The sequence below is a fragment of the Denticeps clupeoides genome, chromosome 16, assembly GCF_900700375.1.
Source record: "Denticeps clupeoides chromosome 16, fDenClu1.1, whole genome shotgun sequence".
Taxonomy (NCBI): domain Eukaryota; kingdom Metazoa; phylum Chordata; class Actinopteri; order Clupeiformes; family Denticipitidae; genus Denticeps; species Denticeps clupeoides.
The window spans coordinates 11990559-12016221 of NC_041722.1; the positions used below are offsets into that span (position 1 = coordinate 11990559).

Consider the following 25663-nt stretch of genomic DNA (forward strand, 5'->3'; position numbering starts at 1 on the left):
ATCATGCCTCTTAGCCCACAGGCCGCACATTAACTATGCATGGAGCATTAACCTGCCGCTAACTCCACAGCAGCTCTGCTCCCACAGGGTGCAGCGGAGGAGAGGGGAGGTGGCTGAGGTGGCTGGGACGCTGGCCTCTGCTCGATGCCAGAGGGAGGACAGAGCACAGCTCCTGCAAGCAGCCTCCATTCTGCCATTAAACGCACTAACTCACAGCATGACGAGTCATCATGGAAATGTCAGGACTGCAGTGCTAAATGGAGAGGGCTGGGGCAGTCACTTCCCAGCTGTGATTGGTTATGCCGAACGTAGCATTGTCCTGGGCTACACTGTCCACCTTCTTTGAAGTGGAACTGGGTTAGATAATGCATTAGGAGTAGTGAGTCCTACATCTCTTTGGCTCAATGTACAGCATTGCATGCTGAATTTCAATGAACCACTGGGTGATTAGTAAAATGAAAGCATTCTGCATCTTAATGCAGATCCAACAGAAACAAAATCCAGATCCAACAGACACAAAATCTCATTTAGCTTTTTGCATTTTGAATGTCCAGGAATTCTTTTTTGCATTCCAATTACATCAATCAATCGCACCAAGCATGCTGCAAGTTGTGAGCCTCACCTCTCCACGGAGTTCTGCCAGCTTCTTGTCCATGCTGCTTCTGGCACCGAGCTCATCCTCCAGATCCTCTGACATACGGCCCAGCTCATCCTGATGCATCTCTTTAAGAAGATTCAGCTGAGGGAAGGATATTCATGGTAAGATAAGGTTAAATTACTGTATAAATAGTGAGCAACATATTATGGACTTAAAAGATTGCACAGAAAAATGAAACTTATATGTAAAAACCAATAATATCTTATTTTATTAAAGTAAAAAAATTGTGTAGCCTGCCAGGGACACTTGCTTTTTAGATCTCGAGTTTATTTCAAGCCATTCCAAACTCTACAGCGCCCTCTACTGCTCAAACACAGACATGTAACTTGACAAATTCCTCATTGCTTCCACAAAAGTGGTGTTTATGCAGTAACTTGATTTTAAAATATTTAAAATTTAATTATGTGTGTTCTATGTATTAATGCTGTTAATTGCTGTTAATACTGTTCATATTAATATTGTTATGTCTTCATACATGCACCACTCTGGTCCCTAGCCAACTAGAAGTGTCATTAATATTCCATCATTACACACAAATTGTACACACATGCATGCATGCATGCACAAAAAAACATAGAGACATAGAGAAAGAATAATTATATAACTTCTAAGACCAAGATGGCATCATTTGAAGTACTAATCAGGACAGGTGTGTGTGTGTGTGTGTGTGTGTGTGTGTGTGGTGCCGGCTCTGATGATGGATGCATAGAGGAAGGGCAGGAGAGGGGGAGTGGGTCTTTGATGTAAAGGTCAGTGGGATGCCTTGACCAACGTCACCTCTGCAGCACTCTAAACAGCACGATTAAAGCGCCCATGGAACCTTCACCCAGCATTAAAGCTCCCGTCGGAACAAGTTCTGAGTGATGCTGAAAATCCCAGCTTCAAGGTGACTTACACAAAAGCTGTATTCCAGAAATGTTTCTTTACTGGAATAGATTTTCTTTTCTGCTTTATGATGTAATGCGTCCTCATTCATTTCCACACTTTACATGGTCTCAAGGCTTATCCTTCACCGCTATGAAACATTTTCAACTCTGTAGGACTTCCAAAACATTAAAAGGAACGTGTCTGAAGTGTCCTTAAAGTAATTATGAATTTTGAGCCAGTGTACCATTAATAGGATCCCAAAAAGCAGAGGCTGACATTAGTCCGGTATCCGTGGGGACTGGAAAATCATTCTCTAATAAACATGAAACAGAGGTATATAAGTAGAAGTGTAGATTGTTTGCCCCTGACTCTAAACCAAAAATGTACCTATCCTCTTTTACTTTAGCCATCCTCTTTTACACTATTCTGGCCATAGGTGAGCAAAGAAAAACAGAGAGGGCAAGTTCGCTCTCCTTTACCCATCAGTTTTATTAATGGCTCAGACTGTCAGTGCATGAGAATGGCTGCCTTGTGCTGCAGGCCTCCATACTTCTCACCTGTTTCAGGGCTTCTTGCTTGCTCTTGTTCAGTTCCTCATATTTTAGTTTCCACTGGCTCAGCTCTGCCTCCAGCCTCTCAATGTTCTTACTGAGTGTGTGCTTGTCCCTGGAACACAGAAACATTGAAAAATTAGGCCGGTGGACTTGTTTTTTTTGGATGTTGTTCCTAAGGGTATAGAGAATAAAATGTCTCTTTAATAAAAGAAGACTTATAAAATCAGGTCCCAGTGCCCCTGTGATGAAATAATTGCCTGCACTCATTAGCTGCTGCAGCAACACTTAGGAGCAATGGATGAAAACGAATGCCTCCTGTTTCCATTGATCCCAGCCTAAAAAGTCGGACATTACTCCAGGCACAACAGCTCTGCATGTGACTGAGTGCTATGGCTGGCTGCCCATTCACATTTACTCTCAAATGTCCAGTCCTGCATGATCTGTAATATATGTGGGCTTTTAACTGCATATGGGAGGTCTTCATATAGTATTTCATAGGGGATTAGGTCTGGACTATGCGATTCCAAAAATCATTTTCTTTTTTATGCCTCTGCCTTTTCTGATGTGGACTTGTTTATGTGTTTTGGATCACTGTCTGTCTGCATTGCCAAGCAGTGAATCATGGGCACAGTGCCTGACATTTCCCATTAAAATTCACTGATACTGAGCAGAAGCTGAATACAGCGCTGAAGAACAGCCAGGTATTTTTTAGACAATTATGGAATCTCCGTGCAGAAGCTGAATACAGTCCTGAGGAACTTAATTTTCCTTTCCCATTAGTGTTCCATGTTGTGTGGTTCTGGAGATTGACAAGCCAGAACAAACAGTCAACGTTATCTAATGGTAAGCTTCTGAAGACAGTTTAATTACAAACAGATTGGCATTGAAATGCTTCATACTGGAGAAAAAGGTGTAATTATGTGCTTGACTGTCTGTGTTCTGCATCCTGCTACCCAAAGCCATCACTAAAGGGTCAGCCATTATAAAAAAGGGAAATTGAAGTGATTGTCATTGTGAAACACTGCAGCACATCACACGGTGACACAACAAAATGTGTCTTCTGCTTTTAACCATCACCCTTGGTGAGCAGTGGGCAGCCATGACAGGCACCCGGGGAGCAGTGTGTGGGGACGGTGCTTTGCTCAGTGACACCTTGGCAGTTCAAGGATTCGAACCAGCAACCTTCTGATTACGGGGGTGCTTCCTTAACCGCTAGGCTACCGCTGCCTAGGTGACAGTATTTCTATTGCTAGTAAGCGTCTGTCATTATAAAGTAAAAAGATGTCAGAAAAAGAACACACATAAATATAAATATAACATTTTCACATCATAGAGTTTCTGCACACAATGCAGTCAAAGTAAAATATTGTTTTTGAGGACTGACAAAACATTGAAGTGGCTGTGAAACTGAGATGGAGGAGAGAATGATTATAGGAGTATTAAGTTAATTATAGTGATTTAATTCATCACCGCGAGGAAGGCGGTCTGCTGGAGAAAAATGCTTCAAGGCCTGCCAGGTACATTTTGACAGGGAACGGGTGCTGTATATTGGGACAGAGGTTAGGAAGTGTGGAGGACCTCTGACCAACCATAAAGATCCTCACATTATTCAATGCTCCTGAATGTTAAATATTTAATTTAGCAGTGGTTTTTAACTTTATAATCTTACAGTAAAATGAGGCCTGAAGTCTGGCCTTGTGGTGGTTGTTATTATATTATCTTATATTAAATAGATCAGTTATAATGATGTTAATAAACCTATTGAGAGAAGTTTGACAGCAGTCAGCGTTTAGTAAACACTGATAGGTTAGAAAATTGGGACAGTGGTGGCCTAGCGGTTAAGGAAGTGGCCCTGTAATCAGAAGGCTGCCGGTTCGAATCCCGATCTGCTGAGGTGCCACTGAGCAAAGCACCGTCCCCCCACACTGCTCCCCGGGCGCCTGTCATGGCTGCCCACTGCTCACTAAGGGTAATGGATTAAATGCAGAGGACACATTTCACTGTGTGCACCGTGTGTTGTGCTGCTGTGTATCACAATGACAATCACTTCACTTTATCACTTAATTTCAAAATGATTAACTGTTAAGAATTTTCATTCATAATTTACAAAATTAACCACAAAGTAATCAAATGTACTTAGTTACATTACATTCACAGAGTACATGAAATAGTTACACTACTATAAAAGTTTTTTAATCCCATTTCCAAAGGAATCTTCCTAACACTGCTAATGTATGTCCAATAAAACCCAGCAACAATGAAGGTTTATATATTTAACACAAACTATTATCAAAAACAGTTAAGCTACAGTCTAGTCTCGAACTTTACACAATCAAGATGTACCAAAGGTGTAGGTGATTCTAAGGACATGTCTGGCACATATTCATCACTTTAAACAAAGACTGTAACTGGTATTCCTGATTCCTAATGGTATTTCTGTACTGATTCCTAATTTTAATGTAAATGCCTTCACTGATTACAGTATGAATCACCATCAGTCCACTCCTGAGTGGTAAGACTTCCAAGCTGTATGTAGGCATAATTAGAAGATATGCTCACTCTCGCTCCTTCAGCAGGACCTTCTGGGATTCGTCCAGACGCAGCTGCAGGGCGTTGAGTTTGCTGCAGTCTTCTTCCAGGGGGCCCAGTTCGTCCCACAGCAGTCGGCTGCGGTCCTGCCGGCTCAGAGCCGAACGCAGGCTGCTGGCGCTCCGGGAATCCCACGCTTCTGATGCCTCCGCCTTCGACCGCAGTAGAGACTCCAAAAGCTCAATCTCCTGAGAAAGGGAGGGACGGGGAAAATTAAAAGCAGAAAAGAAGAATGTACAAAGAAACGAAAATTTACACTGGCCTTCAAAACCGTGCCCTATCAAATAACTCAGCCATTCATAAATACCCAATCAGCATCAGACAGAATGAATGGCTCCACTGAGCTCAGAATATTTACATTTCTTAATTACCACCTTGACATTGGGAAAGTCATTTTAATACTAAACATAAAAGGTATCACATCACCCCACAGACCTCATTTCCTGTCTGGACTGATCAAATCCTTGAGTGCATTGGAGGAACGTTAATGAAAAACTGCCCACCCCCTTTCCGGCCCCCACCCTTCAGGGATTATATTTCAAAGAAATGTTCCTGGGAGAACAACGTGGGATTCCGAAAGCACCGCCAACTTCCTAAAACTATTAGACAACTGAGGGGGAAACGATAACAAACACAGTAACACATCACTGCCACCAGAGGGACCCAACCATAAGGATTTCAGGGTTCGGTGCTCGGAACACATGTGGTAACACTCAGCAGGAGCGACTGGGAGAGTCTGGTAAGAACAATAGCGAGGCAGGAAATGGGATCAAATCAAGCCCAGCGTCTCTTCCTATCTGTCCACGGGACCACCGAGCTGTTTATTTACCATACATTTACCATGCTGGAGATTTATGAGGTTGACAGACCGTGTGTGCGGTGGGAATTTCGCTTCCAGGAGGTCGGATGTGTTTTTTTTTTTTCGCACTGACCTTTGCGGACAGGAATGTGAGTCGACTGTCACGACTGTCTCTGCGCCTGAGCAGGACCCCACACTGAACAAGGTGCTAAAGGTCTGGCCTGACAAAACCATTTATGTCCACCCCAAGCTGACACACCCACTTCTGTGTAGCAGATAGATGCAAATGGCATGAAGCATGTTTAAAATATTGTCAGCCTGCAAAGTGCACAGTAGCGAGGGATGCACTCCTCCCTCCAACACACCAGTGTACGCCAGTAGCCCTCGCTACTGCAGCAAGCCCCCCAGGATATGTCCCCCAGTGCGTGAGAGAGGGGGGCGTCTATTATTAGGACAGGAGGATTGCACCAGCAGCACTCCGCGGCGCATTTGGAGCAGCCCAGGTGCGAAAACCACAGAGAGATCAGTCAACCTGCTGACACTGACCTGGTTTTAAAGAAGATGTTTCTATGAACAATTTGCGCCGAGTTCACTTTCATATTCGCACAATTCTCACACCGGCTCTTTTTGTCATCTGAGCTACTTGGGAGGTGTGTGATTTGTCATTTGTGGACGTGTGCTGTGTGCAGGACCAACCTTGTTGTAAGTCCTTGTAAAAACATGATAACGGCTGCAAAAAAGTGTGTGCTATCCGTTTAGTATAATTGGTTTTAAATATTATTTAAAAATAGGTTCACCCACCATACACACACTGATATTTTACAATTGTTTTATTGCGCATAGGGTAGATTTCTAAGGACTTCAAATACACACACATACAATCATTCGAAAACCACTTCAAAACCCTTAAATATCCCTGGAATGCCATGAGTTTATACAAACGTGCTGTAAAAGAGGATTGAGGATAATTAACACAAACTGAGTCACCCACCTTCTGCCGCTCCTGGTTGTTTCCACCCACATCTCTGACAGGCTCCTGCTCAGGTGATCCGGGTCCCTCTCCTGCTGTAGGCAGCTTTCCGTCAGGCAGGGTGGACTGTGAGCAGGGGGAGGAAGAGGCTGTGGAAGAGGATGAGAGTGGAACGCAGCTGGCGTTGTTCTGGTGAAGCTGGGCCTCCTGGCGGAGCTGCTCGTTTTCAGAAGAGAGCTCCTGTCTCTCGCGCCGGGCGGTGGTCAGCTCCTTGGTCAAGGCATCAAGACGCTGGCGGAGTTGCCGCACCTCGTCCCGTGCCCGGTTCCGCTCGGCTCGAACCTTGCTCCACTTCTCCCTCCAATTGGCCGTGCAGTCTGACCACCAGCGCATGGTCTTCTCCATCTGTGCCGCTCGTGCCCTTGCCTCCTCCAGTTCCCGCAAGCGTAGTTCCTCTCGACTCTCCCAGTCACCCCCTCCCATGCCATCACAGCCCAGCCCTGGGGACAGTAGCAGGGGGGGACTGGAGCTGGGTGTGCCCCCCGTGGGGCTGGGCGTGTGCGTCAGGCTGTCCGGGGAGCGCACCCGATCAGGCCCCAGGCCCAGGCCACACAGCAGTCCAGGGCTGGACTTGGTGGTCTCAGCCATGTGGGGGCTGGGCGTGTGGTTCATCACGGAGCCAATGGTGGTGCCAAGAAGACTGGGGATCTTCAGGGAGAGAAGCAGTTCATGGCCTGATGGACCATGTTTGTGATCTAGAGAGGAGAAGAATGAAAAGGTAAATAATCGGCTCTTTATCACACTTCCTTTGAATCCATTTACATTTACATTAAATGTAAATGGATGTCACTGTAGATATTCAAGCATTTATCAGACAGTCTTATCCAGAGCGACTTACAATCAGTAGTTACAGGGACAGTCACCCCTGGAGACACTCAGGGTTAAGTGTCGTTCTCAGGGACACAATGGTAATAAGTGGGGTTTGAACCTGGGTCTTCTGGCAAGTGTGTTACCCACTACGCTACTACCACCACCACCACATCACTTCACAAAAAAGGTGGGGCAGTGGTTGGCCTAGCGAGTAAGGAAATAGTTCCGTAATCCGAAGGATGCCGATTCGAAACCCAAACTGAGGAAAGTACCATTCCCCATACACCGCTCTTATCTGATCACTTTCACTTCACATCCATCCACTTCAGTTCAGTGTGCTAGTGGATCAAACAAGGGGTGAGGGTGGGAATTGCAGAATGCACAAATTATATACGATATACAATATATTTTTTACATACACAGTGAGAATGTTGTTGCACAAGTATTATTGTACCGATGGGGTTAATGACCAAATGCATATGCATTAAGTTTCCATGTTCTGATTTGTCAAATTAACAAAGCACATGAAACGCATTTCCTCTTTGTTCTCTGAGACGTTGCAGCATGTCATCTGATTACATATGGTGGAATATTTAACTCTCCATTGACCAAACAACCAACAGTATTTCCAACACAACAGCCTGGCACTGGTTTACACTGTAAACATTTACAATATATGCACATAAACTAGGCCTCTAGGACCGTCACCACACACAAACACGTGTTCAACATCCTGTAAGCAGAGCACTGGAGGAAACCACTCCAAAGACAGAAGAAGTACATGACTCAGGCAGCAGTGAGTAAACAGAGAGATCTGGGCAGACAGGGTCGTCTGATCTCAAGGAAGCGCTCTCTCTGGAAGCCCCCCATGAAACATGACTGATGGTCCAAGTCTCGCAGGTACTGCTGGATTTACAAGCCCTGGTTGTAGATGAGTGGGACTCTCAAATATTTAAGAGAAAAGAGAACAAAGCCCCAAGTGATGCCATGGCAATTTACAAAAAGCTGATGGACATGGAGGACGGTGACCTGTGTCCCGTAAGGGAAAACAGTCTGAACATTGCTACGGCAACCAAGTAAACTAATCACACAGCTCTTTTCAAAAGAGAAGAGATGTCAGCTGAGAGGAAAAGAGGTACTTCTTGATGGACAATTTACTTCTGACAAATGCAGTGTAGTTTGAATTAAATTGCATTATCACTTGATGCACAGGTACAGTGAATGCGAGTGAATTTATTGTGTGCAAAGCCTCTCATGAACAGTTGCTGGTTAACAGAACTAACAACAAGGCTGTCATCTTTGTAGGTTGAATACATTAAACTGGGCTGTGAGGTGAACGTGTGACGGATGTCCGTTTTCCATAGCGTTGGTCATATTTCCATTTGGCAGTGGTGGCCTAGCGGTTAAGGAAGTGGCCCCCTAATCAGAAGGATGCCGGTTCGAATCCTGATCCGCCAAGGTGCCGCTGAGGTGCCACTGAGCAAACACACTGCTCCCCGGGTGCCTGTCATGGCTGCCCACTGCTCACTCAGGGTGATGGTTAAATGCAGAGGACAAATTTCACTGTGTGCTGTGCTGCTGTGTATCACAAGTGACAATCACTTCACTTTATCACTTTACTTTATTTCGTGGATGTCCATTGCTATGGTGTTAACAATTAACAACTGATTTTGTTAATTGTTAACCTATGCCTATGGTGGACCTAGCCCATCTTTACATTTTTCATAGAAATTCATACATTTTTACCACCAAATGTTACTGATAGAGGAACACACACACACACACACACACTCCTACAGACAGACACACGTGGCAAAGTTGGGTTCTTTAGGGGAACTCCATAATAGGTCTGCTTTACCATTACTTTTACCCCAACCCCCCACAAATCACTCCCAGGTGCTTCTAAAGTTACAGGCCTAACAGAGACTGAAACACACACAGCAGTTTCATATGCGTTAACAAGAAAATTCATGTTAATCAGCTCTTTTTTCACCATGCACTCATACACACGTGTGCTTGGCTGTCAGCTGATAGGACTAGTTTCTTACCAGACAGAAATCCATCTCACAGACTGAACTATGTGCAGTTTGGAAAAGTATTCCTCATGCATAGTTTTTTTTGCTGCCCTCCAGTCTTCTGCAGTCCACACTTTACATCAATAACGTGTAATGAAAATAACATGTTGTGTTTTTTTTTTTTTACATCCAATCATCTACTCCTACATCCACCATCATTTTCAACTAAACTGGGAGATGCGAAGCACTTCCTAAATCTGTTCTCATCAAACATCAGAGCAGAGCTGCTACCCCTAACACACCCTCAGGGACAGATCTATTACAAACCCTGTCCTCCTTCACTCTGTCTCTAGCAGCAGGAACAGAGTGTAAAGGAGGTGCGAGAAGAGACGGAACACTCCTCAGTGCTCAGAGGGAGCTTTAAGGGCCGGCTGGCGGGTCTAACAGAGGATCTTACGGGAGGAAACGGCGACTGAGAGACTCCACATAAAGCTCCATTAATATAAAAACCCTATTTTATGAGGCATTCAGGGGAACTGGGCAGAAAGGGGATATAAAACCCTTGCCAGACTGGGTTAGCAAGATGGCCAAAGATAGATTTTGGCAAACGTGTGCTGAAAAATATTACGAAAAAAGATCTTTGCCTGTGATCAATATTCAGACATGACTTCATCCACAAGATAAAACTCTGGACACTCGGCGAGAACACACTGCGTGCTCGGGTAGGGACCTCTCCAGTCTCCTGGGAGAAGAGCCTGTCTGCCGGTTGGGCCACATCTGGAGCTTCATGATGACAACCAGCTGTCAGCCTCAAGTGTTCCTGGTGCAGTGCAGACAGGGTGAAGATCACAGACTGACCGGCACGCTGACTCATTCAGATACACCACAGACAGAAAATAAACCAAGACCAAGTCAGCGTCTATCTCACACACACACACACACCGACACACACAGGCATTACAATATAAAAAAAAAAAACAGAGAAAGTGCATGCTTGAAATTAAGATGAAATTTTCCATAATGCCTCATTCAAGCGTGCAATGAAAATAAGATTGGAGCAGGGAGGAGAATCCTGGAGGGGGAACCTGGGATCTCATTACTGCTCTAATCTGACTTAGATCAATACCGCGGAGAGGACATGGACCAAGAGCCAGAAAAGGAACCCAGGTTTTACCGGATTTAATTACTAGAAAAAAAAGATTCACCCCAGTCTGACTATCGTCTGTGCTGGTGCTGATTAGACCGGATACCATGAGACAACGCTGACAGCGCAACCGAAACCCGACGCCAAGCAGAAGACGGCGACAGCCGCGACATCTCCTCCAACAATCGATCAGGCCACCCGGGTCACAAACATGAGAAGCCAACTCACTGCTGCCACTGCTTCCACCAACATTTTGAAGGAGATGGGTAAGATGGCCTATTGTGTTTACCTCTGTGACACAATAAATCAAAAATGTGATTTTGGTTTGGTACATTACTGCTTTTAAAAAATGTTTCTGAGATTGTGGTGTTCTGTTTGTTGTACTTCCAACAACCTGAGCATGAACCTACTGTACCCTGTGGTTAGAACCCTAGAGAGAGAGCAACTCTGGCTGACTGGTGAGACAGGAAGAGAACTGTTGACATAACCGCAGTCACAATACTCACAGTTTCCCTGTGCAACCTGCAAATGAAACTTGGAGGTGAAACAGTCAGTTTCGAGAAGAAAAAAAAATCTGTTTATGCAATGCTTTCAAAAGGTTCTGCAGCACCTGCAGCATGCAGCATGTCACGTGACGTGGCCAAACACCTCCAGAGTTGTGAGTTTGAATGCCAGCCGTTTTCAAGCTCTTTCTCCGGCTTTCCCCTGCAGCCCAAAGGCATGTGCACTAGACGAATAGGTGAGTGAATTGTCGGTAGGTGTGAGTGTGTGTGTGCGTGCTTCAGTCCCCAGCCTGCGCACAGTGTCCCAGGATGGGCTATGGCAGCCGTGACCCTGGGGAGGTCTAAGCGTTTATGGAAAGTGAGTGAGTGAGAGAGAGAGAGAGAGAGAGAGAGAGAGATGTTCACGAAAATTGAGACAGAGTGCTAGGAAGGGTGTGATGAAAATGGAACAATAAAATAAAGAAATAAATGAACACAAGGAGCCGAAAGAAAAAGAAACAAGGAAATGATATTGTGTTGGCCATTCACACGGGTTTGGTTCCAAGACAGTGGTAGTGTAGGCCAGTGACCCCAGAATTAAACAGTGCTATAAATAAGAGCCTCTCCCCAGAGAACCTCTGAAACTGGTTACAGCTGGAGGACACAGGGCAGTATGCCCACAGCAGAGCTGGAAGTCAGCTTCCCTTGAAGAAATCGGATTTCAGCAGCTTGGTTTACTGGCCTGCGCTATGTTGTAATGATATAAAATAATTCGACCTTGGTCAAGACCTGCCATAACCTGCCAATGAAAAATCTAATTTGCTGGTCAAATTACTGAAAATAAAATATTTTTATTGCAGATATGCTGATCAATTCATGATTCAAGTTTAACAGAAAATCTCTAACAAAATATACATCAATCTATGCATAAAAGTGAATTGGTTCATACATACATGTAAACAATACATTTTCACAATCAACCAAACCAAAGATCATAATCCAGTTATCAGATGTTAACGTCAAAATCTGTTGTGTAGCTGAATCCAGTCAAAAGGCAGAAAGGCCAGTAACGGAGATTCAACAGACTAATTACAGGCCCAAGTGCAGGGCTAGTGCGCAGGCTCCAGTCATAAACAATGGAATGTGAATTGCAGGCCTGAGGTGAAGGAAAGGTCCAGCACGCCCACTGGCCCTCCAGGAATGGGGACGTCTTGTGTAATGTGGGAGCTAGGGAATAATGAGAGTGGGTTTCTTGGTACATATGGGGTGATATGGGGTGTTGTAAAAATTATATTTTGTATAGATAAAGGAATACCTTTACAACATTATCAATAGTTTATATTTTACATTTAGTTTGGAATGCAGATTCGTTCATTCTGAAGTGCAAATTCTTGCTTAAGTTGGATTCTTACGTAGTGTCATTATAACTCCATTATAATACATCATAGCTACACTACATGGCTAAATTAATGTTGATACAACCCAATTGCAACACTGCAGTAACATTCAGTAATGTTATCCATCAAAAAATCACGAAGAAGTCAGGTTGCTCCAGATTTGAATTAATTTCAGCTTTTTTTTAATTTTATGGAAAGGTAAGCCCCATATATTATGTAAGAGTGATTTCTGGGAGATGATAGTCCCTGATTCCACAGAGGAACTATGGATTCAGAACCCCAGGGTGACCCACTCAACTTGTTATTGCCCTAACTTCTTATCAGAACTAAGAAGGCCTGGGTCTACTCCTCCTTCCACACATTCTACAAAGGATGCTGAACAAATTACATGTAGTTTCATTTAATTTTGACTAAAAGACAAAACTTTTTTTAATCATTCATGCTCTGGCTGTACGGGAGCCGTGAGGCCAGCTTCAGAGAGACTGTTCACTTGGGCAGGCCAAACACTAGGGCTGCACGATTTGGGAAAAAAGACGTATTGCAATTATTGAGATCAATATTGCGATATGCGATTGCGATATGATAAAGGGCACTTGCTTGTATATCAATGAAAAGTCGCATACAAATTACTAATAGTGAAATGTTTAATTTCAAAGTGAAACATACAAACTACTTATAACAACTTGAAATGCCCAGTGCTTTCAAAATACAATATTCTACAAAATTAAATAATCACAAAAAGTCTTTACTTTAAAAAACATTACTGTCAAACGACAAACCCTGGTAAGGCTAAACAACTGTTTTGATTATATTTGGCCATTATAAAATCCCGTATTATAGTTCTTACGTTGTTTGGAGGCTGACTTGAACACAGGAATGCATAGCTTCGCTAGCTTAGCCTAGCTTAGCTAAGGTTAAGACTTATAAAACGGGATTTTAGAATGGCCAAATATATTAAAAACAATTGTCCTGCCTTACCTATGAAATGTAATCCCCCGGGATCTGGTTTGGAGCGTACAGCGGTTTGTACAGGCCCAAGCAGCACAAGAGTGAGGCATTTTTATGCACTTCTCTCCATAGACATGTATATGCTTCACTGCACAGCACAGCCTATCGCAATATGGCGGCAACGTTGACGTTCGTGTACCCATATGTCTATGTGAGTCACGAATCGGAGGTCTCCATTGAACCGAATAGAAAGTCATGTGACCAAACAAGTCACATTTAAATCGCAGCCTTTTTCGTTCATGTAATCGCACAGACTGACATCGCGATTACGATTAGATTAATCATGCAGCACTACCAAACACTAATGCCATTCACAGTTCTGAGGTCTGTTTAAAAGGGGACAATGCAGGAACAACAGCAGACGCTGTGGTAAAACTCAGAACAGTTCTTCTGAGAGCTCAGAGTTCCTCCAGGACAGGCTGAGATGTCTGACGACAGAAGACGAGTCCTAGCAGGTTTCACCCACCATTAGACACCACACAGCGAACTCACAGAGAATTCTAGGCTTTAATGCCTGGTGTCCAAACAGAACAAGGTATTGACATTGATATATATAATACAGACACACATTATATACACAAAAATAATGATTAAAACACAGAAAACAATTAAGTTTCTTCATTTTTGAAAACATTGTACTGAGAAAAACCTGTTGACTGAGCCGTGCTGACATACACACAGTTCACAGATGAAACTGCTGCAGCCGCAGTCTCCTTCCTGTCACATCTCTGTGAATGTGACTGCGGTTAAAGGAACTGCTGCTGGAAATAATGCAGCCTGGACTGCGGTTTTAACCGCAAACTAACAAAGTGTGCATAACCTTTCTTGCTTCTGTCCTGCACCAAAATGTCCACAACGATGGATCTATGGCTTCGCAGTGTGGTTGGTTTTTCTCTGAACACTACAGCCCTGATCTGTTCACATATGAATTTCTTTCTTTTATCTCAAGTTCTAAGATCTGATTTAACCATGTTCATGTACCAGATAATGGACGCTGTTTTCAATGTGGGAAATGAGAAATGTATCATTTCTCCACTGGCTGCATTTCACAATCCTGCGATTTGAAGACACAGCTGAGGAAAAAATAAACAGGTCAGAGCAAATTCCACACTGAAACACTTCTCTGTATCACACTGTGCCACACAAGATTCAAATCACAGGATTTGCACCATTTAAATGTTTAGTCTGGCCCATGGCTGCACTGCCTGACAGCAGGAGAACTGTTCCTCTGGGCTTCAAAGATCTGTGAGACGGTTTCCTGTGACAAGGGCCTGTTGCTGGACATCACCTTAACCCTTGTGAACCCTGTGCACACAAAAAAGTTTGTCCTCTGCATTTAACCCAACACCCCATTGTGTGAATGGAGCTCGAGGAGAACTCTGTGGGGACATTATTTTGCTCAAGGATACCGCAGTTGCACGATGACGGCTGGTGGATTCAAACCTACAACGTCCAATTCCTTGCTGTACGTTTTACGTATGATCTCATATGAACTCGACTGGTGATTATTCGACTTACAAAAAAAAAAAAAAAAAGCTTATGGCATCCCAAATTGCACAAACTTTAACAGAATATGCCTAATGGAAAAATGAAAAGCTGTTCTGAAAAGCTCTCATGTAAAAATATTTTGTACACTCACTCACTCACATTTAGGCACGTCACAAAAACTGCAACGGAAACACTTGTCTTGCATTTTCAGGTCGCATGAAGTTTCAACATACTTCTCATGAGAGGCAGGAAGGCATTTTTTTTTTTTGTCACTTCAGGTTCATTTCAGGTGCATTATACAGCTTTTACTTTTACACAAACACCATTCAACTATGTTCATTTCAACCATAAAGTCCTATACCACAACACCCTCAGTGGTGTTGTGGTATAGGGGCAGTGGTGGCCTAGCGGTTAAGGAAGCGGCCCCGTAATCAGAAGGTTGCCGGTTCGAATCCCGATCCGCCAAGGTACCACTGAGGTGCCACTGAGCAAAGCACCGTCCCCACACGCTGCTCCCCGGGCGCCGGTCATGGCTGCCCACTGCTCACTCAGGGTGATGGGTTAAATGCAGAGGACAAATTTCACTGTGTGCACCGTGTGCTGTGCTGCTGTGTATCACATGTGACAATCACTTCACTTTACTTTACCCTCATCTCTAAACGAGACTTTCGACACTCATACACATTCTGTGTGTCACAAATAATCTGTGGGAAATGAGCAGAGCCTCACCTTTGGCTGGTCTGTTCGAATTACGGCCTGGGTTTTCCCCTCGCTCCCTCTTCGCAGGTGGGGACCCACAGGCTGTGGAGCCAAACAAGGCCAGGTGCAGGGAGGCGCTTCTGGACTGGGGATGGATGTCTGGAGCCTCTCCAATAAACAAATTTTCCTCTGTCTAAAAACCAAAAAAAATATTGCAAGTTTGGATGCAATGTCACAGGTAATATTTTAAACTATTTATATCAACCATTCTCTTCCTATTTTAAGATGAATCCGTTATAACAGCATGTCAGGTGTTGTGTGTATCAGCATGGCTAGCTGAATACAATAGGGCCATATCATTTACAGCAGGGAAAATGGCTTTGCCATACACTACTTGGCAAGACATTTCATTCCTCCTCAGGTGGGGAAAAACAAATCTTTCCACTTCTGTGGAGCAGCCGGAACGCTCTCTAATCCCCACAGAAACCGTGGAGGGGGGGGAAGAGGGGAAACCGAGCATGACATTGAACTGGACGAGAGAGACAATATGCCAGAGCCGAGCCCAACAGTGATAAAACCAGAAGAAACCAGCAGTCAGACAAAAATGAAAAAACAGGGGAGGGGAAGGAATGAATAAATGATGGAGATGAAAAACGAGAGAGTGAAAGTGACAAGGTGAGGCAGGGATGCAGCGGAGGGCTCGGTTTCTTGTGGTATATTATGTTACCTAGAGAGGTTCACTCTCTGTCACTTAAGAAGATGTCGGTCAATAAATCTCTCCTATAAACTCCATATATGGAATAAAATCTCCCAGCATGCTTCTCAGCACATGCCCTTCAAAAACTAAAACAGAAACAATTTAGTGTTTAAAGTTGGTATTTTTAAATACTTTTCATAACCATGATCTACATCAGATGATGATCTACATCTACATGATGACAAAGATGACTAATGCTACTTTAAATAATCTACTGGGAAATCACACCAAAAAGGGCACATTATGTAATATATTGCATTAAAGCAGCATCTGACTAAAAGCGGTATAAATATTCTAGGATAAAGTGAAGGTGAAGTGATTGTCATTGTGAAACACAGCACAGCGCACGGTGCCACAACGAAATGTGTCCTCTGCTTTTAACCATCACCCTTGGTGAGCAGTGAACAGCCATGACAGGCGCCTGGAGAGCAGTGTATGGGGACACCTCAGTGGTTCGGGATTCGAACCGACAACCTTCTGATCAGGGGTCCTTTTCCTTACCCACTACATTTACATTTACATTTACAGCATTTATCAGACGCCCTTATCCAGAGCGACTTACAATCAGTAGTTACAGGGACAGTCTCCCTGGAGCTATTTAAGGTTAAGTGTCTTGCTCAGGGACACAATGGTAGTAAGTGGGATTTGAACCTGGGTCTTCTGGTTCACAGGCGAGTGTGTTACCCACTAGGCTACTACCACCCTTACTAGGCCACCACTGATAAACTTGAGCAGCGATGATAACACAGATTTTTACATATCGTCCCATCTTAGACTTTGGCTTCTTTCATTTGGCTGCCAAGCAATAAATCTTTGCCTTACAAAATTCCTAAGAGCAAAAGCAGGCGTTGTCATGTTCTTTTGCTTCTGCACATTAATAATCATAACATTATCTACAAAAATACATCATTTATATATTTACTGTGAAAACTGAAGACAATCATTTGTAAGACACATGACCTGTCAGTAACCTAAAGAAGTAGACACAAACGTGCATTTGCCACGCGAGCAAATTCAGATGAGCACATCTGACAGATCAAGGAGCAGAATATCAGTTCGGAGCATCCTGCCTGCTGGGAATGGCAGTAGGAGGTACTGGGGCAGGGGCTGGTGAAGAAAGAGGGATGAAACGGATGGAGAAGCGCATAAAGCCCTTTGTGAGAGCAGCAGATGTTAAATGAGAGGTACGGCTCTATTGAAGGGGTCCCTTGTCTGAGATAAACCCAAAGACCCGATTTATAGCCCAAAGGGTCAGACAGCATTTTCTTTTTCCATGTCTTCCTTTCTCACACACACTCACACACAAACACAAATATAAAGAATCAAGAATGTGCCATAGAGCCAAGACACTTACCAAGATTTACAGACAAGACAAAAAAATCTGTTGTCTTGTGTGTTTACTTGTCCCCAAAGGAAACAAAGACGACCAGAGAACATTTATACTCAAATGGCATTTCATGTTCTTGTAGATGGAAATAAAGGACCCATTAGTCTCCAAAACCAATTTCTTATTCAATGACAGGAAAATAATTTAAAAATGCAGTACATTTGGCTTGACTATACGTTTTAATGTCCCTTTTCTAAATGTGTGTGTGTGTGCGTGTGTTTCTGAGACTACAGACTTCACTAAAGACAAAGGCACCACAGTGCCAGGCTGGGAAGAGAGTTTTATGGAGTGTTTATTGTGACGGCAAACAAGCCTCATTTACTCTGAAAAATAGAAAGTGGACAAAAGCACCAGCACACACACACACACACACACACAGGCACTATGTTTGCAATTTTCATTTCCTATTTATTTTGTCCATGCTTTTGTAATTGTCTCAAATAGAGCACATGCAAACATGATGGAATCTGACAGCCTCATGTCCGCACACACCGAATCAAGACACAACAAATCTCATTATCAGCACATGTCTAGGGCACGTAATTAAAAGCAGCCTTCTACTACAGACACTCATTAAGGTCGCTGGTGGGCAGAGAGAGCCTGAGCAGTACCAGACATGCTGAGGGCTGTTCCACATGCACCACCACTAATAACCTCTGTTTCTCCAGCCTGCACTAACATGACCCAGAGAATGGGTTTACCCATTAAAATTTTTATGTAACATCAAAATAATTCAAAAATCAAAGTGAAGTATCTTCCAGCCAATTTCTTCCCAAACAAGCATTGGAAGGGAACCAGTGGCAATTTCCAATTCTGACCACAGTTCCAAAGATCTTCTGGGATGATCAAGAACATCTCAATACAGACCCTACACTTCACAGTAGAGACATTGTTCTGTGGACACAGGGCTTAATACAGAGCCCCAAGACTGGGGTTTCATCCAACTATGGTCTCACGTGGTCTTCAATGAAACTCAAGACAAATACTAATGTACAACATTTATAGATTATACTGGCTTTCCTTCCTTGTGCTCAGACCTTTATTCTCAATAGTGACAGGGGAGGGGCTATTAAACATTCTGTATTCTGTTCTCTTATTAATGGTTCCATCAGACAATCAGAGACTTGTTACATTTGATCAAAAATCATAATAAGTATTAGTGACAGCAATACGTGCAAGAGTTAGGTCATGGCCTAAGGCAAATCAAACATGGGACCCTTCAGATATGGAACAAGGCGAAACTGAGGTGGTCTGATGAGTGACTCTTCACCCTTTTCCTGATAGGTTTATTTTCAGAGAAAGCCAGAGGATGCTTTACCAGATGTCTAACACATCAAGTGGGAATCTTTAAGACTTGCAGTTGCTCACCATATGAACCAAGTGCAAACATCTTCATGGACACCAGAATGAAATCATACTACCTTTTAAAAGTGTTAACTGGCCTTTCATGGGGCAGTCTGGGTCATAAAATAGCACAATTGACTTAAATCTCCATCCAAATGTTGGCCTAATTCCACTAAGACTTAAAAAAAAAGTGGAAGTGAACATGTAAGGAAGATTAATGGTGCCCCAACTGCTTTTTGGGTCACTAAATTTGGCAGACATGCTTTATTCGGGCATTTTTCACATTTAAAGTGCCAATTTCTCCTCTCCAACTCCACCATATCCAACATGTAGCCTCTGACTGAGTGTCAGCCTACTTTCTCCTGTTCCCGTCCACAGCAGATGTTTTGGCCAGTAAAATCCTTTCACTGCTTGTGGTAATAAAATCTGACAGCAGCTGAGCATCTGTTACTCCGACCCTGTTGAAGTGTAACCACAAGTGCCAGAGTCGCAGAAATCAATTAGTCTCAATAAATCATTCTGGTGAAGAGTCAACTGTATGACTGTCTGTGCTAAACTTCCTCTTCAGTCTGTGTGACAAAATAGGAGAGAAATACAATGGTGTAAATAAATGTAAAAAAAGAAATAAAGAAATTAAATAATACATTTCTTAATACAAAATGAAACTAGAATGAATCATTTCTCACATGCCAATGTGAGGGCCATAACCATAATTTCACTTAAATGTTTTTTCACCCACTGAATACAATGGTACTATTCAAGTCCAACATATTGTTAAAAAAACACACACATGCAATTCTAGAATAAAATAGAGACATGTGTCTCCTTAAACGGATCATTCTCGATGACCTTAAAACTATTTGTCATTGGTCCGAGAGATTTTCAGCCACTGATGCCAAGAAATGGTCTTATTCAATCGACATCACTGTCATACATATTGTGTCTGACACTTTGTTACCTATCAAACGCTGTGCTGCTAAAAACAACATGGGCCTTTTCTGCATCAGATTTGGAGACGTGAGAGAGGTTTTGCGTCCAGATTTGTCTTTCAAACAGCCAAATTTCAAATTTCAATTGTCAGAAAGCCCCGTTCCCTTTGGACGGTGAGCAGAAGCTGCCCTGTGACCCTTCCTTTGACCAGTTGCTGCTATGGGCCTCTCACCGTGACCGCACGGTCTTATAGGGACCTGGGTCATTTCAGAAACATTTCATGCAAGTAAGTATAGTCAGCACCTGGTGTGTTGAGCTACACTATATGAACTGCAGATGTAGAAAGGAAGAAAGTCAGGAAGATGCTGGAGAGAGATTTCTTTATGTTTTAATAAATTGTATATTTTAAGAAGAATGTGTGAATGTGTACAGTACTGTACTCAGTTTCCTTGTTCTGACATAATGGAGCAGTCAAGATGTAATTAAAATCAGGTAGCTTTCAACTGGCATTTCTGGCAGGACTCCTGATTGGACATTTTGCCGAATTAAAACAAACACTGCCACTAAACTTAATGTGATGATAACATGATTCTAGCCTTCAATTGAAATAGATTTACTTGCTTTCACACAGTTTGGTACCCTGCAACAAGGACATTCCACATTGAACATTCCTGTTTAGTGGTTGTGCGAAAGAGGGAGAGAGGAGAATGATTAAGCCAAATTAACCCCTTAAGTGAAAAGCAAAATGAAAAAGAAGAACCTGAGGTTATGGAGCAGAGCCAGACTGCATCTCATTTTGATTTCAGATGAAGCAGCTCTCTCGACTTTCATTCTGCTCCAGTTTAAGGTTCCGCTTTGAAACTGTGCCAGCGAGAGATTTGCTAACTTCAAAGAGACCATGAGGAGGAGTCAGAGAAGCCAACATACTCCATAAACAGGATTTCACACACACAGCTCAACACAATCAAACTTCATGATGTCATGATATTGAAACTGAAGCATAAACATTGTAGCCTGAACCCTAGAGGGCAATTCTCTGAAAAATAAGACCAAAATGGCAAAAGAATGCTGTAATATTTGCACTTTTACTTGTCCTAAGATGGGTACTCAGATAATGTGGAACATTGTTTAATTTCAATGCATTTAAAAAGTGTAAAATTTTTACTAATTTCAATGGAATTCAAAGAAATGATAGCCCAGACATTCAAAGTTCAATTTCTATACATTATATTGAAGGCTTATTTAAAATATTCATACAATGCACAACATTTTAACCCTTAGTACTGGTTAACGTATGTTAGACTTTACAGCACTCGTGAAGCTTTTAGAGAAGTGGCATTGTTGTCCCGTGCATCACACTCCACCTTGTATTTTATCCCACCACATATCGGCACATTGTTCTGTTAAAGGGTCTATATTGGACTGTGATATTATTTTAACAATAATCATTTGTTATTGTTTTGATATTGTACTGTAAAGGTAATGTAAAGGTTTGGCAGGTGTGCAGTTCATAAGTTCCTGAAAAAACACATTTGGTGGTGTCCGTGTCCTAAAATGGACTCTCTCTTACCATCTCCACCCCCACAAGAAAATCACCAGCTTCCCATTTAGACAAACACAAAACTTGACAAGCAAAACAGACATAAATCTAACACTGAGATTCTAACTACAAACAGCCACAGCAGAACTACACAGGCCCTTGTGCACCAGATCAAAGCCTAGAGGGGCTTCTGAGTAGAGGACTTCCAACTGAAACTAAAGGAAATAAAAAAGGTTGCCCAATTACACCAGGAAAATTTCTGTCGGAGGAATGTGTCTCATTCTCACTGCTGAATCTCAATCCAGCCATGTATTCACACACAATTACAGCACTGCTCATAACGCTCAATCAGACCGTTGCAAAACGCCCACAGGCCAAAGAACACAAACACTGCTTTATCAGAGCAACTACCCAGAACCGTTGCATCGCCAAAACTTTAAACATACATGCTTTTTACATTCATTCAGAACCACAGGCATGTGCAAAGTCTAAAGCTGCATGATAGTTCAGGTTTCTATACATCAGAAAGAGAGCAAACTTTCTAAGGGCTGGAGCCCAACTGCAGTGTGGATTGGCGTCAAATATCCATGATTTATTTAGGAGCGCTGATCGGTCAATGATACGGATACAGAGGATCGTTTCAAACGTCAGGAGCACCTAATTCTGAGCTGCTCCCAAGCTTTGATAAGAGCATGCTCATCCCTCAGACCGTTACACCACCCATGTCCACTGGCAAAGACATGAAGTTAATCTAACACATTAAAATTAGGGCTGCACGATTTAGGGAAAAAGACATATTGCAATTATTGAGATCAATATTGCGATATGCGATTGCGATATGATGACACTTGCTTGTATATCAATGAAAAGTCACATATTAATTACTAATAGTGAAATGTTTAATTTCAAAGTGAAACATACAAACTACTTATAACAACTTGAAATGCCCAGTGCTTTGAAAAGACAATATTCTACAAAATTAAATAATCACAAAAAACTCTTTACATTACTGTCGAACGACAAACCCTGGTAAGGCTAAACAACTGCTTTGATTATATTTGGCCATTATAAAATCCAGTATTATAGTTCTTACGTTTAACCGAAACGTTGCTTGGAGGCTGACTTGAACACAGGGATGCATAGCTTTGCTAGCTTAGCTAAGGTTAAGATTTTTAAACTGAGGTGAATTTCTTTAGGAAACCTTCAAAGTTTGAGAAAAGTTAACTAAACAGCTAAGAACAGTCTAAATAGTTAATGCCTATGTTTGGCCAAAAAGTTGTTTGGAGGCTGACTTGAACACAGGAATGCATAGCTTCACTATCTTAGCCTAGCTTAGCTAAGGTTAAGACTTATAAAACGGGATTTTATAATGGCCAAATATATTCAACACAATTGTCCAGCCTTACCTATGAAATGTCATCTCCCTGGACCTGGTTTGGAGCGTACAGCGGTTTGTACAGCCCCAAGCAGCACAAGAGTGAGGCATTTTTATGCACTTCTCTCCATAGACATGTATATGCTTCACGCCACAGCAGAGCCTATCGCAATATGGCGGCGACGTTGACGTACGATGCAGCTCGTCATGCGACGTTTACCCAGTCACAAATCTGAGGTCTCCATTGAACCAAATCGAAAGTCATGTGACCAAACACGTCACATCCGACTGAAGTGAGACTTCAGTCAGCTCGCAAACTTTGAGAGAATGAGAGAATGGATCGGATATGTTGCCGATCCAATCCATGTACTGATCATTTAAATCGCAGCTTTTTGCGTTCATGTAATCGCACAGACTGACATTGCGATTACGATTGCGATTAGATTAATTTACATTTACATTTACGGCATTTGGCAGACGCCCTTATCCAGAGCGACTTACAACGTGCTTTCAAGTTACCATCGATGAAGAGATCAATTCCGGTTCACTAGGACCCCAACTATGAATACAATCTTTTTATTCACTCTGTTGTAGATTCTGTACACAAGTTCGACAATACGAAAGTTACAAGTTAATCTAAATATTCTTTAAAGAGGAAGGTCTTGAGCAGTCGTTTGAAAGTACTCAGTGACTGAGCTGTTCTGACCTTGAGGGGAAGATCATTCCACCACCGAGGGGCCAAGACGGAGAAGAGTCCAGATGAGTGTCTTCCTTTTACCTTCAGAGATGGAGGGACCAGGCGAGCAGTACTGGAGGCTCAGAGTATATCGTGCAGCACTAATTAAAATGTTTTTTTTTACAGGTGTGTTTAAACTGTCCTGCAGATTATCCTCACCCAGATGAAATTCTGAAACATATGGAAGGTCAGTAAAGAGGCTGCCGGCATTTTCCATAATTCTTTCCAAACAGTTTTCTGACATGCCAGCATCAAATTTGCAATGTCACTCTCTGATGTCCATATCAACCATTACCACAGTCTGTTTCGTAAAGCGCATACGGCAAACAATAAGCCATTGTTTGCAAATAAATGTTCCATTGCCGTTGGGGTTCCACAAGAACCCTAATTCGGCCCAAATTTAAGACTTGCCGGCTTTAATATGCTCATATGAGAAAGACATGGACAAGTTATATGGGATCAAGGAAAGATGTGCTCAAAGTCCTGCCTCATTCCCTAGAACACTTCCAGGCCCATGTTTCGTCTGTGAATATTTGTACTAGAGTGAGATTTATAACGACAATCACTGAGTCAACAAACTCTTAGGATTTCATGATACACTGCCCAGCCCTATACTTAGATCACAACAGGCTCTGTTTTCTTCCACGCTCCTTGGAATCAGCCGCTGTCCCCCAGAACAACATTTTTCATTGATTAAAAGGATCACAAGCGTTCTTTCATACGGCCCAGCTTCAGCTCTGGCTCCACGGAAAAACATACACATGCACACAGGTTCTTCCAATTTGCTTACATCCACCACAAACAACTGGCCTGTCCAAACTGTTTGATCTGACAGAACAAAGCACCCTGTTCCAAGATGACCTAAAGCAACACTTCACAAAAACCTTTTTCGCTGTTCTTCGCTCTGCAGTTTGCAAATCCGTTTTTATGGTTGATTTTTTTTCCAAATGGCTACAATGATTATGCAGGGGGGCGCTATCAATTACACATGACGAAGGTCAACGCTGATTAATCGTTCAGGCAGGTTGGAGGGCAAGGGTGTGCGAGCATCCCATTAAAAACCGAAGAGCCGTCTTTGGAATGTTTGCAGCCACGAGCAGATTCTACGGGACGTCTGCAAGGAATGTAAGCAAAGTCAGATGGACTGTAAATTAAACCTAAATGCCACACAGCTTGCCGAGACTGTGCGGAGGCACGGCGTAAAGCACATGTGTATTCAAGCACATCGTACCATAGTAGACGTGGCTGTAACAGCGTTAGTTGCACACCACCTAGAGTGTGATTCGTTATTTAACCGTGGGATTAGGTAACCCAAGAGCTAACCACAACCCTAACCTGAAGACAGCCAGCCCTTTCCGCTACTTTCTTTCTTGTTTTTGTTTGCCAAGAATGATGGTGGAGAGCTCTCGTTGACCTGAGACAGGATGGTCCCATTACTGACCGGGGGTCTGGAATTATGGGTAATCAGCAGCCACGCCGCAGAAAAAGGTAATTGGGCATTAAAGTCCTCTAAATCTTCCTGTTAATGGGCCAATAGGGAGAAACCACAGGGTCGGGCATTAAGGTACACGCTCCCATGGGGCACAGCTTTATGGGGCACGCCCGCTGCAAAAAAAAAAAAAGAGCGAATACCTCAACAGAATCCACAAGAGGAGGACCAACAAGCTTGAGCATTACTGAGGCTTAGAGAAGATAATCCAGGATACCAAACAGCTCACTTTTCCAGGGTGAGGATTCTTGGCAGTCAGTAAGTCCCACAGTCACGATCCACTAAGAAACAGCAGTATAACTGTCCGCAAACGTACTTAGAAAAGAGAAATCAAAGGTCTCCTCGGAGAGATTTGATGGATAATACCTGCAGGTATCTACCCTCTGCCCCACAAAACAAAACATTAAAACCAGGGCTGACGCCAGCCAAAGCCAAAGTGCGTCCATGGTTTTCTCATCTACACTCAGAGAAGCGGTGAAATAGGATGACAATAAAAGCACATTCCAACATTTATGAGGCCACATTACATCATCACATCAGCAGAGCCAGACATTGTCATCAAAAC

At 42.9% G+C, this 25663-nt stretch overlaps 1 protein-coding gene across 1 annotated transcript in view; it reads right to left on the minus strand.

Annotated features, from left to right (window-relative positions):
• The window catches only part of ccdc102a (coiled-coil domain containing 102A), a 52951-nt gene that overhangs the window by 20235 nt on the left and 7053 nt on the right, over window positions 1-25663 (minus strand). Inside the window, exons 2-6 of the mRNA XM_028956619.1 lie at window positions 15571-15733; window positions 6459-7192; window positions 4639-4856; window positions 2083-2191; window positions 623-739 (exon numbers count right to left, since the gene is read on the minus strand). Of these exons, the coding sequence (XP_028812452.1) occupies window positions 623-739; window positions 2083-2191; window positions 4639-4856; window positions 6459-7109 (1095 nt within the window). The 5' untranslated portion in view covers window positions 7110-7192; window positions 15571-15733. The remainder of the gene's footprint in view (window positions 1-622; window positions 740-2082; window positions 2192-4638; window positions 4857-6458; window positions 7193-15570; window positions 15734-25663) is intronic.